Source organism: Carettochelys insculpta, chromosome 5, assembly GCF_033958435.1.
Source record: "Carettochelys insculpta isolate YL-2023 chromosome 5, ASM3395843v1, whole genome shotgun sequence".
In the NCBI taxonomy this organism is placed as follows: domain Eukaryota; kingdom Metazoa; phylum Chordata; order Testudines; family Carettochelyidae; genus Carettochelys; species Carettochelys insculpta.
This window is the reverse complement of record NC_134141.1, coordinates 62,473,016-62,487,549: the sequence shown is the minus strand read 5'-3', so window position 1 is coordinate 62,487,549 and position 14,534 is coordinate 62,473,016. Positions and strand designations below refer to the sequence as shown.

Genomic DNA, 14,534 nt, shown 5'->3' with positions numbered 1-14,534 from the left:
GATGGTGGCTGAGAACTAGAACAGAGGTGGGAGGAGACAGCAACGGGAAGTTGCAGAGACTGTTTCTCAGTGTTCCAGTAAGCTCACTCCCCAAGAACTATTCTCAGTGGAAAGAGAGGGAGGAAATCAAATGTAGAATTAAGGATGTTGATATGTCTGCTCAGAACTGGTCTAATCTATTTTGGTTTTGTTAAACTGATACTACTTTTGTGGGTGGACACTTGTAAAATGGTTTAAGCCTGGCTATATGGATTTAACCTCACTGCAAGTCCAGGCTAAACTGACCCACACACAATGCTGCACCAGTTTAACTGAACTGGTATAAAATCAGGTATTAGTTATATCGGTACAAGTGTGTGCGTACATTAGGCCTCAAAAGTCGCAGTAACTAGCCCTGCCCCTATATATCCATGCCCCTATATCCTCTGCTCCCACCCCAACTCTGTGTTGCAGCACAGTGTCAAGACATTGCTCTGAACTGGTGACAGCTTGATGCCTTAAGGACAGCAGCTTTTAACAGGTCCCTCTTTTCTGAGGTGATGTAAAACAGAGGTGGCTTTGTTCTGCCTCAGTGGACAAACACAGGAGTGTTTTTCCTCAGCAGTACATGTACAAGCTTGTGAGTGAAATAACAAAAAAATACATTAGCAGTGCTATCTTGTGCTTTTGGTCTCCCTTGAACACCTCTGCTGCCATATCTCCCTGTTGCAAGCGCATGGCTTGCTGACTGCTGTGTTGCAAGTTTAGAGCTAAGGACTGAGGTCCTTGTTTAACCTACACAGACATGGGCACTGCTAATGCCCTCTTGTACAACCCGGGCTAGTGGAAAGCAGCCTCCAACTCAGCTATATGCCACCCAAGCATCATGATCAACACTCTAGGTCTGTGATCCTCATGAACACTTTCAGAGAGAAAGGGGACTCGGCTCACTATGCACGTAACTGAGAGCTGGGGGTATACCAAAGGCTCCATATATAATCCAGTTATGCTGTTGTATAAACAACAGCTGGCTCATCCCCCAAACACTGTTAAGTTGCTGCATAGCTAATAATGCTCCAGAATCAAAGTGTTCTTTATAAAAGGAAAAAAGTAAGTCTCTTCTCTTATCAAGGTTGCATCAAAATACAAAGAAGTGCAGGCTGGCTTCCTGAGTCTGCAGGCATGCTGACACCACAGCTCTGACTCAGGAGTGACCTGTGGCCTGGGCACGTTAACAGGAAAGTCTGATGACAGTTTAAAATATCAACCTGAACTATTTCATTACTGTACATTTTAGCAGAAATGTAAAGTGAACACGCTTGCCTGTCATCCCGAATGTAGTTGCTGTCAAGACTGGTTTGAGGAGTTGGTGGGGGGAAATGAGGGAATGAGAAATTCTCAGCTCTCCCCTGGCTGCAAAACCCCTCCCTGTCTTGTAACTTCCCAGCACCCCACGCCAACTTGCACAGTGCAGCCATGTCCTGAATTCAAATACGGTAGCAGAGGGAAGTATGGGAGCCACACAACAAAATTTAGTATAAAAACAAGCACGCACACAGGACACTGTACTGATTTCACTGGCTCCGTTGAGAGCAAGCAATGGGATTACAGTGCTGTGTAATACAAGGGTCCCTGCTGAATAGTTTAGGTTTCATGGTCTGCACAGGATACAAGGCTGTGGATATTCCACCTTTCAGCTACAGCATAGGGCATGCAATAGGGTTAGGTTATGCATATCCTGACACAAAGGTGTAATCTGTGCGTACAGTTTCTACTGTCACAATGTCCTGTGGGATATGAAGGTCTCATAGTGGTCCTGAGCATCACTGTTAGTTACTTCTCTGTGATACCATGAGCAATCAGGGGCACAGACCCCATGTTATAACGTACCTTCATTGCCATGAGTTCCTGCATCAACACTGCATTTTCCAGATCTAGCCTCTGACTGTCTCCACGAGGTTTGACATCATAACTAAGGGGATCAATATGGATGCTCTCCAGCTCCAACATGGTCAGCTTGACTGCTGCCCTGTCATTCTTCAGCTGCTGGATGTAATCCTTCAACCTCTGCTCATCCTCCTTTGTGAACTCTGTATCACAGCTACTTGCAGTTGAGCTGGTAGTACTGGGAAGATAAAAACAGTATCACTCACTGGGAAAAGGATTCAGGTCTCTAGCCACCTCCTCCTTCCCAGCACCCCCATATAAATTTGTTCAATTGACACTATACACCTCATTCAATCTGGCATTTTTACATTCTCAGGAATCCCTGGGTATAATTTTATCAGGAGCATCATGACACATCTACTGAGGTCTGCTGTGCTAGCCTGAATGACTATGATGACCTGTCTGCGACTTTTATGAAAAATAAGCGTGACAAATGAGGGCATGAGAACCTGTGTTTGTGTGTGTGTGTGGGGGGGGGGGATGATGAGGGACAGACCACTGCTGCTATGGCTGACAAAGCCAGACTTCCCCATCAGCTTCAGCCTTGCTGTCCCAAGGCTGAAGCAGAAAAATCTCTCTGAGATCTCTGCAAGTCACAGAGTATATGACATAATCTTAGCCTTAACCATGCTTGATGGCACCGAGTAGTGAAGTTATCATGTCTAGCTCTATCCAGAGATTCATGGATTTATAGCGGTGACTATAGAGGTGACACCAGGCAGGGCTGTGTCATGCACCACCTTTGCATGTTGCTGGAGAGCTCATGAGCAGAGTGTGATTGTGTGCCTTTGTCCTTCTGGTGACATGGCCGAAAACTATGAAACCCTTTAGAATAGAAATGAGCCAGAGTTCCAGAATGTCCAGCAGGAGACAGTGTGTATTAATACTTTTATATAACTACTGTAGTACTATAGACAATATTACTTAGGGAGTATATGTCAAACATCCACCTTTTCTGTTTATCCTATATTAATATACAGAACACCCCTACAACTTTAAAATACAGAAAAGAGCAAAATATATAGATATTCAGGCAATAAAAAAACCACAATACTGAGTCAACTATTTCTACACTGAAAAGCCGGATAATTAGTTTTGTTGGAATACGTAATTTTAACACTAAACTTTTTTAAATAAAGAAATTAAGTGCTTGTTAAATATGCCTTGCTGAGAGCAACAAAAACTAAAAGGCTGTCTTGACAGAGCTGATACAGCATAAGGGGTAGCACAGAAAGCACCCATGTCCTGCCCTTTATTAAAGTGATTTTTTTGATAGACACCTGTAATAAACATCCTGAAGTTGCTTCGGGAAGTCCATCCAGCTGCTGTCATAGCACTGTCTTTCAACTACTCTTAATCTGGGGGTGGATTTGAAACTGTGACTAGCTACCCTGTGCACGTTTCCACAAGACAACCAAATCCTGCAGCTTGGAGGTATTTAAGTCCTGTTTTACAGAGCTTCCAGTAGAACACCACCATCTGACTTCATTGTAATAGTCTTTTTTCCAAAGATAGTTTCAAAGGAAAACCTGCGAGAGAATTTTAGCTTGCTCCCTGCATGTCACATAATGAAGAGCTCTTAACAAAGGAAAAACAATTTCTAGATAAGCATGAGGGCAACTCAATGCTCCATCTCTATCTGTGTGAATTCTAGGGAAAAGAGATTTATGGAGGTTAATTGCAATGCTGCTTTAGCTCCTTAACATTCCACTGCTGAATATAATTGCAATAACACTAAAAGGAAAAGAAACAGCACTGCATTTTCTACAACCCTACGTAGACAAAGCTGCCTGCTGTCTCCTGAGGACCTGTAATCAGCTGCTGGGTGAGGGTTAAGTCATCCATTAACTGTGCCTGTCTGGAATGCTGGATGATCTCAGTTATCAGCAGGGGAATAAATCATATTCTGTATAGGGTTGCATTATTTTTCAGCATTTTTTTTTTTAGGAGAAAAAAAACTCCACCCTGTAGACTCCCGTTGGAGCAGGCTAATGTAATGGAAATACACTTTGCTTACACACTTATGCCCTGTAGAAAGGTGTGTATGTGGCCGGGGGTGGGGTGCGGGGGGGAACAGGTTGATTTTCCCTGCTTTCTCTCAATTGTGCTCAAACTGTGTTGATTTTAAGTTGCATCAGATAATTGCCAGTGGATCTTTTAGAGAACTCCAAGCCCAGAGCAGCCTGAGAGGAAACAGAGAATTGGCAGAGCTACAAAGACTTCCTTAAGTCTTTTCCCCTCATGAAATATCACATTACATGGCTTTACTATGGCTTTCTGCTAATTTCAAATGATTTCTTCCCTCTCTTAGGGATAACAGGCGCCGTGTTTACTAGAAGTGAAAACCACTTTTTCCCCCCACTAATTCCCAACTGCAATAAATCAGAAACCAGCCAGCCTATCTTGGGTAAAAATACATGCAGGTTTTAGTGATGTCTCCATGATACTTTGCTTTTCATCACAGGATCTCAAAGCTTGTTACTTAACTAGGCCTCCCTAGGTAGATATGGATGTGACAAATCAGGATATACGACTACTTAGGGCAGGTCTACACTTTGGAAGAACATCAGCTTAAGATACACAATTCCAGCTATGTAAACAGGGTAGCTGAGGTTGACAAACCTTAAGACAAATTTCTGTGGCGTCCCCATAGTGGGAGGGCAACAGGAGAAACTTCCTCATCTACTTCCCTTACGCTCATGATGCCATGGAATACTGGTGCCAACAGGACAACTACAAGCAGTCTATTTATTGTGTCTCTATGAGCTCTGCTAAATCAACCCATGGGAGAGCAATCGCTGGTCAACTGGAGACAAGGCCCTTACTATTCAAGTGTATAACCAATGATGTTGTACATCTCATTGAATTCCAAAATAAAAAGGTTTTCCAGATTTCCTGGATGAAACTCAGAGACAACATTCTCTGGGATGGTATTCAGGGTCCTCACAGCTTGCACATCCTCAGAGTTTTGGTCACTGTTAACCTGAGCTTTTCGTTTACAGAGAAAATATGCTCGTTGCTCTCTTTGCCAGAAAGACCGGTTTCAGAATGCAAACTGAGCACTGGCCTGTAAATCTGCTACGGACTATTCCACAAGCAGCCCACGTATTTACAGTAGCAGCCACAGCTGCGTGGAATTGACCTTTCAGGTCCACAGCTGTAGAAGGCAATGGCAACTTAGGCTGCTGCCAGTGACGCTAGGGCTGGCTTTAGCTCAGTCCTGGCTGTCTGCCTGCAGCTGAGCTAGCTCCTCTGCAGAAGTGCTAGTGACCTCTGGTTACAAGGTAATGGAGGAGCCGACCCAGTTACAGGCAGCCCGTACAAAGAGGAGAGAAGAAAAGGAGAACTGTCCCTTGTTCCTAATCTTGGTGCCTGAATCTCTCCCATCCAGTGAGAGAAAAGAAGAGGCAATATGGGCAGCAGAGGAAAGAGATATATAGGTTATTCCTCTACTCAAGAGGCAGAAAAAGCCTACAAACAATTCCCCTCACCTGAATCATGGAGAATATATTCAGTGCACGAGGCAGCATGACTAAGCACTGAAGCAATGCCATGATGTCTATGTGACACTAGATTGGGATGCCACATGTGGGTCCCTCCAGACACACTTGGATGGCTCTCCCCAGAATCCTCAGGCCATCCCTGCTTCCCCTGTGGGAGAAACATCCCTGACTAGATACTGTGTAGCGCTGAATTTGCCAGACCCCTGGGCTTCCTGATGGCAATCATGATAACATGAATGAGGCTGGTGGATGAACTGAACAAGGAGCATGTCACAACCAGAAAAATAACCAGATGCATGATGTCTCTTCCATCTCTCTAACACACTGATGGAGGAAAATTATGCAGCTCCCTCAGCTGTCCTGGAGAAATTATTTTCTTTTGCACTTTCCCCCCAGGTTGTATTTATTAAGAGCTGAAAAGCATCCTACCTGTTCACTTCATCACTGAGATCTCAGGGATTTCTCAATAACGCCCAATTAATTTGTATGTATATTTTCTATACAGAGGAAACTAGATAGCATGGGGCTTGTCTACCCTTGCCTCCAACTTTGAAGGAGGCATGGTAAATCAGGGCCCTGGGAGATTACTAAAGAAGAGCTGGGGTGAATACGCAGCACTTCATTAGGCTAATTCTCCCCCGCAGCAACTTAGAAGCCTCAAATTTCAAAGTGCCAGCATGTACAGCATCCTTTACTTACCATAAATTTATATCCATAATAACTGTGGGGTTAAGGATTTACAGAACTAAAATAATATGATCTCTCCCAAATCCTTGTAATATTCTTGAATAAGTAGTATCTGCATCTGAACTTCTCCTTTAGGGAATATTTGCTAAGTCATATACATCTGTCTACTCATCTTATGGGTCAGAGTGGCTCCACCCCAGAGAAAGCTCACTACCAGAAGGCCGGGATAACTTTGCAGATAAATTAGCCTTCACTCCAATCATCAAAATCTGAATTAGCAGTATGCTGGGCTATAATCTCAATACTTTGAAAAACCACCTCCCTCCTTTGTAAACCTGTTGGCTTCAGTGATGAAGTGTGGTACTGAGAACAAACCACACACTTTGGGATTCGGAAGCATTAACATGTCTCCATATCAACATTTCCATATTTCAACCAATACAATTCTCTATTTTAGCTTCACATCTGAAATCAATGACGTGGTTCCAATAGGATGATTTAGCCCTAGGTTTGGATAAGTTCAGATGGTTAGCAGTAAACCATGTAGAAAAATATTCTCTTTGCATGTGATGGGACATACTGCCCCTCCTGAATCTCACTGGAAGGTTGGGGTTACTAGTAGTGCAATGAATACAAAACAGCATTCTTAGACATTGCAACAGCATCAACCCCCATCTGTCCCTCTCGTTTCATTCTTTTTTAACAGGTGCAACCAGTTGGATCTTCTTGGAAACGAATGCTCCACTTGCCCGTTAAAACAATTACAACTTCCACAAAGCTATTTTTATTTTCAAAAATGAATTGGCTATATATTTGGGTTGCTGCCAACCAAATAAATTGAAATGATAGCTATTCTTTTATTCACTTCACTGGCAACAACCTCTATGCTGCTCTTTCATTTCATCTCAGATGCTCCCTTTTACAATCTTTAACCCCTCATCACCAGTGCTTATGTTCTCAGTAATGCATTCAGTGATTTGACATTCAGCATCTCATTCATGATGCCAAAGTTAGGGCTGGGTCAGCACTTCCATTATAAAGCCGTTTTGTGGGGTTTCAGGCCGCAGGGAGACAGGGTTTTTTGTTTTTTGCCATACCCCTTAACAAAGTTATAAAGAAAAAAAACATGCTCAGTAGTTTGAGTTAGAGGATCTTCACTATTAATACTATTGCTTGAAAAGATCAGGCTTGTGGATTAAAATTATTTTTAGGTTTTTTTTTTATATAATGAACATGTTTTTCTTACAGAGGTTAAGGCATTTGTCCATTAAAATGAGCTGTTCCCAAACTGGTCCAAAGAACACTTCATGGTCTTATGGAACAGGAGCCCCTCCTTGTTTCCACCTGCTTCTACATGCCTCCCATGTTCTTCCATGACAAAGAAAAAGCCTGCAAAGCAGCTTCAAATAAGGAGTCTGCTCACTGCCTCTGCTAGGGGCGACTGTCACAACAGAGAGGAGACAGAATCCACTTTTCATGATCACAACTCCCAGTGGGTGGGGCTGGGACTGCTGTCAGCCACCAACATGAAAGAACCCCGGAGTAACAAAAGGGCAGCAAGTTCAGGGCAGCAGGGGAGAATGAAGGCAAAAAAAAAAAAAAAAAAAAGCCAAGTGGCAGGGAAGTATGTGCAAGTGGAGAGGAGAAGGCGGCAGCATGCGCAAGATAAGAAAGGCAGCACAGAAATACATGCAGCCAGGCAGCAGGAAAGACAAAGATGAGAATGGCGTGTGCATCTTTGAGCAAACACCAGTTGCTACAAAGATGTTATGATTGGAACAGGAGGGGGTGCTTATGAGACTATTAAGATGTGGTCCACATTATAGAGAAGTCTAAGATCTCCTGTGTTGCATCATCTAACTCCATTTGTCCTCTGGATGAAAACAATGGGGAAAAGGGGAGATTGTGTGTTGGACTAGGCAAATGTTGCATGTCCCCTTTTGAAATTTCCAAAGTATTTACATGGGGATTCAAATAAGGAAAGGCAAAGGGGTCAGGGTAGAGTCAAAATGTTCTGAGTATTCTAACCCCTGCTCTAACTGTGCCTGACTTGCTGCCTGCCCTTGGGCCACCAACAGTAATTTCTGTTGGTCTCAAGTTCTTTAGTCTATAAAGGAGGGGATAATATTTATAAGGAAATCACAAGGATTCAGTCCCTTCATTAAATATATATGAGATCACAGCTACAGCATTCATTCAACCATACTCTCTTGTCCTCTCTATGTGTATGCAAACATTCAACTATAATACCACTACACTATCAGGTGAACTGATATCAATATCAGAGAAATTTATCATGCAATGATGAGGAACAGACTCAGGCTAATAGGTCTCACACACATTCACGTATAGACATAAAATATACAGCTACATCTACACAAAGTATTTTCATCTGCTCCTTCGCAGACCATATTCTGCAATATTCAAATCTGAAATTCCACTCTAGCCCAAGCATGTGTTCATGTGGAGACATCATCTAGTCAACCATAACAAATTCTGCACACATAGGCATGGAGCCAGTGGAACAGAGAGATCATTAGTTTCCTGGCTCCACAAAACAGAGTGCACAATGTAGGATAATTTTTTCAGCTCTCTGGCTCAGCCAAATGAAATCTGATTTTCACTAGACCAAGGGAACGAGGGAAACATCCAGGGACTGCACATGTTCCTGTCAAATGTCAAGTTTCCAACACCAAAGCAGGGCTTCAAACAAAAAAAAAAAAAAAAAAAAAAGAAAACCCTATAGTTTTCTCTCCTTCCACCCTGGAAACCAATTCAATTTTCTTCAGTGAAATTTTTAGGGGAAAAAATCATTCCCTGATTGAGGAACCAAATAGCCACAGAAGATAAAACATTTAAAATATTATAAACTAAAACAACCCCATAGAATATAAATACTTAAGCAGTCTCAGCTGTAAGTTGCCATGTGTGCCACCTATTCTAACATATACCTGGACCAACACACACAAATACATATGCGTACGTACAACATTTTGCATCCAGTCTAGGAAAGACTGGGTCAAGTGACCTGAAATAGTTTTGTATATTGCACTCCTAAGCAGGTCAATATTTTGCTTTGCAAGTAGCTAACAGTTTGCTACATGAATTTATGAATTCAAACACCATATCCTCTGCAAAGGATAACTCTGGTACTGCAACATATTTTAAAGCAAAATGACTTTTCAGTTTTAGATTTAAATTTAGCCTCTATATTTGATGCAGAATTTGGCCACATCTATAGTCTTTTCCTGCTTTTTAGGATTGCCAGTTATAATTTATTAAATAGGAATTGTAGAAAAAAATTGAACTTGCTAACCAACTTTTATACTTTATATACATGTTTATATATGTTTTTTTAACTTTGCAGTCGCCCCTGGCTGCTGCCCCTACCCCCGTGCCTACCGCCCCATCCCCACCGGCCATCCTGGGCCTACTGCAGTGGCTGTGTCATGCTCACATGCTCCCCAGGTCCACCCAGACCCCACCACAGCCCCACTGCCTCCATACTTCCCCCTGCTCCCAGCCAGAAGTTAAACAGAAATTAAAAGGTACAGTGACTAAAGTAAAATACCTGCAAGCTGCATGGAACCTTTTCAAAGACACCATAACAGAAGTCCATCTTAAATGTATACCCCAAATTAAAACAACACAGTAAGAGACCCAAAAAAGAGCTACCGTGGCTTAACCCAGAAGAAATGAGAGATAAAAAGTCATTGTTTAAAAAGTGGAAGTCAAATCCTAGTGAGGAAAATAGAAAGGAGCATAAACCCTGCCAAATTAATTGTAAAAATGTAATAAGAAAAGCCAAAAAGGAGTTTAAATAGCAGCTGTCAAAAAAATCAAAAAGAAATAACAAAATGTTTTAGGTACAGCAGAAGTAGGAAGCCTGCTAAACAACCAGTGGGCCCCCTAGTCGATTGAGATACAAAAGGAGCACTCAAAGATGATGAAGTCATTGTGGAGAAACTAAACTGATTCTTTGCCTCAGTCTTCAGAGCTGAGGATGTCAGGGAGATTCCCAGATCTGAGCCATACTTTGTAGGTGACAAAATTGAGGACTATCCGAGATTGAGGTCTTGTTAGAGGAAGTTTTGGAACTAACTGATACACTCAACAGTAAAAAGTCACCAACACCAGATGGCATTCAGCCAAGAGTTCTGAAAGAACTCAATGTGAAAATGTGGAACTATTAACTGTGGTCTGTAACCTACCCTTTAAATCTGCTTCTGTACCCAGTGACTGGAAGATAGCTAACATAAAGCCAGCATTTAAAAAGGACTCAAGAAGTGATCCCAGCAATTACAGGCCAGCATGTCTAATGTCAGTAGTGGGAAATTAGTTGAAACCATACTCAAGAATAAAGTTGTCAGACACGTAGAAGAACGTAATTTGTTAGGCAAAAGTCAACATGGTTTCTGTATAGCGAAATCATGTTTTACTAATCTATTGAGTTCTTTGAAGGAGTCAACAAACATGTGGACAAAGGGGATCCAATAGATATAGTGTACTTAGATTTCCAGAAAGCCTTTGACAAGGTCCCTCACCAAGGGCCCTTATGTAAATTAAGTTGTCATGGGATAAGAGGGAAGATCTTTTCATAGATTGAGCATTGGTTAAAAAAGACAGGAAAAGGGTAGGAAAAAATGGTAAATTTTCAGAATGGAGAGTGGCGTTCCCCAAAGGTCAGTCCTAGGACCAATCCTATTCAACTTATTCATAAACGATCTGGAGAAAGGTGTCAACTGTAAGGTGGCAAAGTTTGCAGAGGATACTGAACTGCTCAAGATAGTTAAAACCAAAGTAGACTGTGAAGAACTTCAAACAGATCTCACAAAACTGAGTGACTGGGCAACAAAATGGCAAAGGGAACTAATGCGGATAAGTGTAAAGTAATGCACTTTGGAAAAATAACCCCAACTACACATACAATCTGCTACAACTAATCAGGAGAGAGATCTTGGAGTCATCATGGAAAGTTCTCTGAAAACATCCATGTAGCGTGCAGCAGCAGTCAAAAAAGCAAACAGGATGTTAAGAATCATTAAAAAAGTAACTGAGAATGAGAATATCTTGTTGCCCTTATATAAAACCAGGGTATGCCCATACTTTGAATACCGCATACAGATGTGGTCACCTCATCTCAAAAAAACATACTGGCATTAGAAAAGATTCAGAAAAGGGCAACTAAAATGATTAGGGGGCTTGGAATGGATCCCATGTGAAGAGAGATTAAAGAGCCTAGGACTTTTCATCTTAGAAAAGAGGAGACTAAGGGGGGGAATATGATAGAGGTATGTAAAATTATGAGTGATGTGGAGAAAGAGAACAAGCAAAAATTATTTACTTCTTGCATAATGTAAGAACTAGGAGACACCAAATGAAATTAATGGGCAGCAGGTCTAAAACAAGTAAAAGGAAGCTCTTCACACAGCGAACAGTCTATCTGTGGAACTCCTTGCTAGAGGAGGCTGTGAAGTCTAGGACTATAACAGTTTAAAAAGGAACTAGATAAATTCATGGAGGTTAGGTCCATTAATGCCTATTAGCCAGGATGGATAAGGAATGGTGTCCCTAGCCTCCATCTGTCAGAAGCTGGAGATGCATGGCAGGAGGGAGATTGTTACCTGCTCAGTTAACTCCCTCTGCCGCACCTGGCATCGGCCACTGTTGGCAGACAGGATACTGGGCTGGATGGACCTTTGGTCTGACCCAGTATGGCTCTTGTTATCCCAGTCCTGATAGGGGCCCCCAACTTACAGTGGGAGGGGATCCCAAGGCCGATGCTGCTCAGAGTCCCGCTCCCCCTCAGGTTCGCAACCCCCCCGCATTGGAGTCCCCCCCAAGACCCCTCCATCCACATTCTGATGTCCACTGAGCCATGTCCCAAGTCCCTCACCACTGTAAATAGTTCACTGAACTATTTGTAAATAGTTTCTTATTACACGGTTTCTTTTGCACTGGTTTTAATTTTGTTCAGTAAAATAGTTGTTTGAGCACCACAACTGCATCCCTCTTTATTGGGTAGGGTGAGGGAAGGTTGAGTGGGGAAGGGAGGGGGTCACATTGGGGATGGGTTAGGGCTTTGGGCCCAAGGCCCCTGCTGAGGGTGCCCTGGGGAGGGTCACTGGGGGCTGTGGGAGCTCTCCTTCGGGGCATCCTGTCAGAATGGGCCTGGTGGATCACAGCAGCTGCGTCTGGCTGCTCACACTCACAGCTAGCAGCTGCCCCACACCCCTGGAGGAAGGTCCCCCCCCACCCTCCATTACATTGTGCAGGGCACAACATGTGGCCATAGTTTGGGTGACGCTGTGCTCTCCGACATCCAGGCAGGTGAACAGTCAACTGAAGCATGCCTTGAGGCAGCTAAAGGCACACACAGCCTGCATCTTAGCCTGGCTGAGGCAGGCATTGAAGAATCCCGAGCTGGGGTCCAGCTGGCCCGTGTAAGGCTCCATGAGCCAGGCCACGAGGAGATAGGCCACATCCCCCACCATACACAGTGGCATCTGAACATCCCTGACCGCCAGCTCATGGTGGGATACGCCCACCTCCAGCACAGGCTGGAGTTGCAAAACATGGGTGTCTCATGCCTGGTCCAACCAGCCAACGTAAATGTCTGTGAACTGCCATGGTGGTCGACCAGGGCCTGCAACACCATTGAGAAGTATCCTTTTTGGTTTATATACTCAGCTGCACTATGCTCTGGGGCACGAATTGGGATGTGGATCCCATCAACAGCCTCGATGCAGTTTGGGAACCCCAGCATAGCAAATCTTGCCACGACTACATCCACGTCTCCCATACAGATGACTCTCTGCAGTAGAATGGCGTTGATGGCCACCATGACTTCCAAAGGGTGGGGAAGGAACACACAGGTCAGGGACTGAGGGAGGGAGTCCCTGGCCCCCTCCCGACTTCTCCAGGAGCAACCCCATGAGGCTGTACCTCCAGCAGCAGGACTGTGCAAGGGTGGAACAGCACAGTCCCCTGGGGATGGGGCTTCCCCCAACTTGTCACACCCTCAACCCTACTTCTTGAGGGTCCTCGTTTGGTGGGACACTCACCACCCATTCAGGGACTGCAGCCCAAGAATACCTTACCTCCATGAGTACGGTCCCTACGGTGAACCTCCCCATAACAAACTGGTTTCCCTCTGAGCAGTAGTTGTCTGGGGTGGTGAGCTTCCACTGGGTGACTGTGACCCACTTCTCCATGGAGATGGCAGGCCACAGTTGGGTGTCCTGTCTCTAGAGGGCAGGAGTGAGCCAGGCGCAGAGCTCCAGGAATGTGGCCTTCTATATGCAGAAATTCTGGAGCCACTGCTGGTTGTCCCACTGCCCCATGATCAGACAGAGTCCCACAAGTCAGAACTGGTGCAGTGCCTCTAGATCTGACTGTGCATCTGAGGGGGGAATGGAGGGGGTGCAGGTTTGAATGTCTGGCAGCAACGGAGAGCTCTTCATAGGTGGTATTGGGCTCGTCCTCCATGGGAAAGAGGGGGACAACTGTCAGGAGGTGCAGCAGATGCTGAAGTACCTGTGTGTGTGGCCAGTGCAGGTCTGGGGCTGCTCTGGCACCGTGGCTCGCTAAAAAGAGCTGTGTCTCCCAGAAAGCATCAATGCCCTGCTCTATCAGCTGTGTTTTCCATTGTGGAGGTAGCACGCCTCAGCTGGGCAGGGAATGGGTTTCTTCAGGGGGGGTCCCTTTAAGGGTGTGTCTTGCTGGGGCTCCCGGAAGGAAATACTGACCTGTGACCCTGCTTGTTATGGTTTCACGTTGCTGTTCTGTCGAGAGAGTGGCCAGGCAGTCTGGCCACTTTCTGTTGACAGAGCAGATCAAAAGAGTGATCTGCTCTGCAGTCTGGACGTAATCTATCAACAGAAGTTTTGTCAGAAGATATCTTCTGACAAAATCTTCTCTTGACAAATTGCTGTAATCTAGACATAGCCTCAGACTGCCACCATTATTATTGCAAGATGTCTATCATGCATTCAGAATCTTAAGAAACTATTCTGGGTCTTCTAAATTAAGTTGGTAGAGACCCAAAATTATTTCAGGCCAGCACAACATGAGTTTGTGATGTGACAGGACATAATGTTGCATCAGGGTATTGTAATGCAACAAATTTGTCCTGAAAAACACCACTGGGTCATATAATCCTGTGAGATAAAACAGAAGTTTAAGCAGAGAATAACTAAAGCTTAAGTACTTTTAGAGCAAGAAGGTATTTTGGAAATTGTAACACACACAGAGTTTTTCAGACGGAGGGGAAACAGCTGTCTCATGGCTTGACAGAGTGACTTCCAGCGGGCAACAATCTCAGCCAGACATTTCAGCTATTATATTCCTATGTCTTCTTCCAGCAGGTAAGACAATTTCTTGCCACAGTAAACCTCTACTCCAGTAATCTCTCTATGT

At 44.0% G+C, this 14,534-nt stretch overlaps 1 protein-coding gene across 2 annotated transcripts in view; it reads right to left on the bottom strand.

Annotated features, from left to right (window-relative positions):
* Positions 1–14,534, bottom strand: part of MCC (MCC regulator of Wnt signaling pathway) — a 377,449-nt gene that overhangs the window by 42,625 nt on the left and 320,290 nt on the right. For both annotated transcript variants that reach the window (XM_074995215.1, XM_074995216.1), the window contains one exon: positions 1,870–2,104. In XM_074995215.1, coding sequence (XP_074851316.1) covers positions 1,870–2,104 — 235 coding nt within the window. The remainder of the gene's footprint in view (positions 1–1,869; positions 2,105–14,534) is intronic.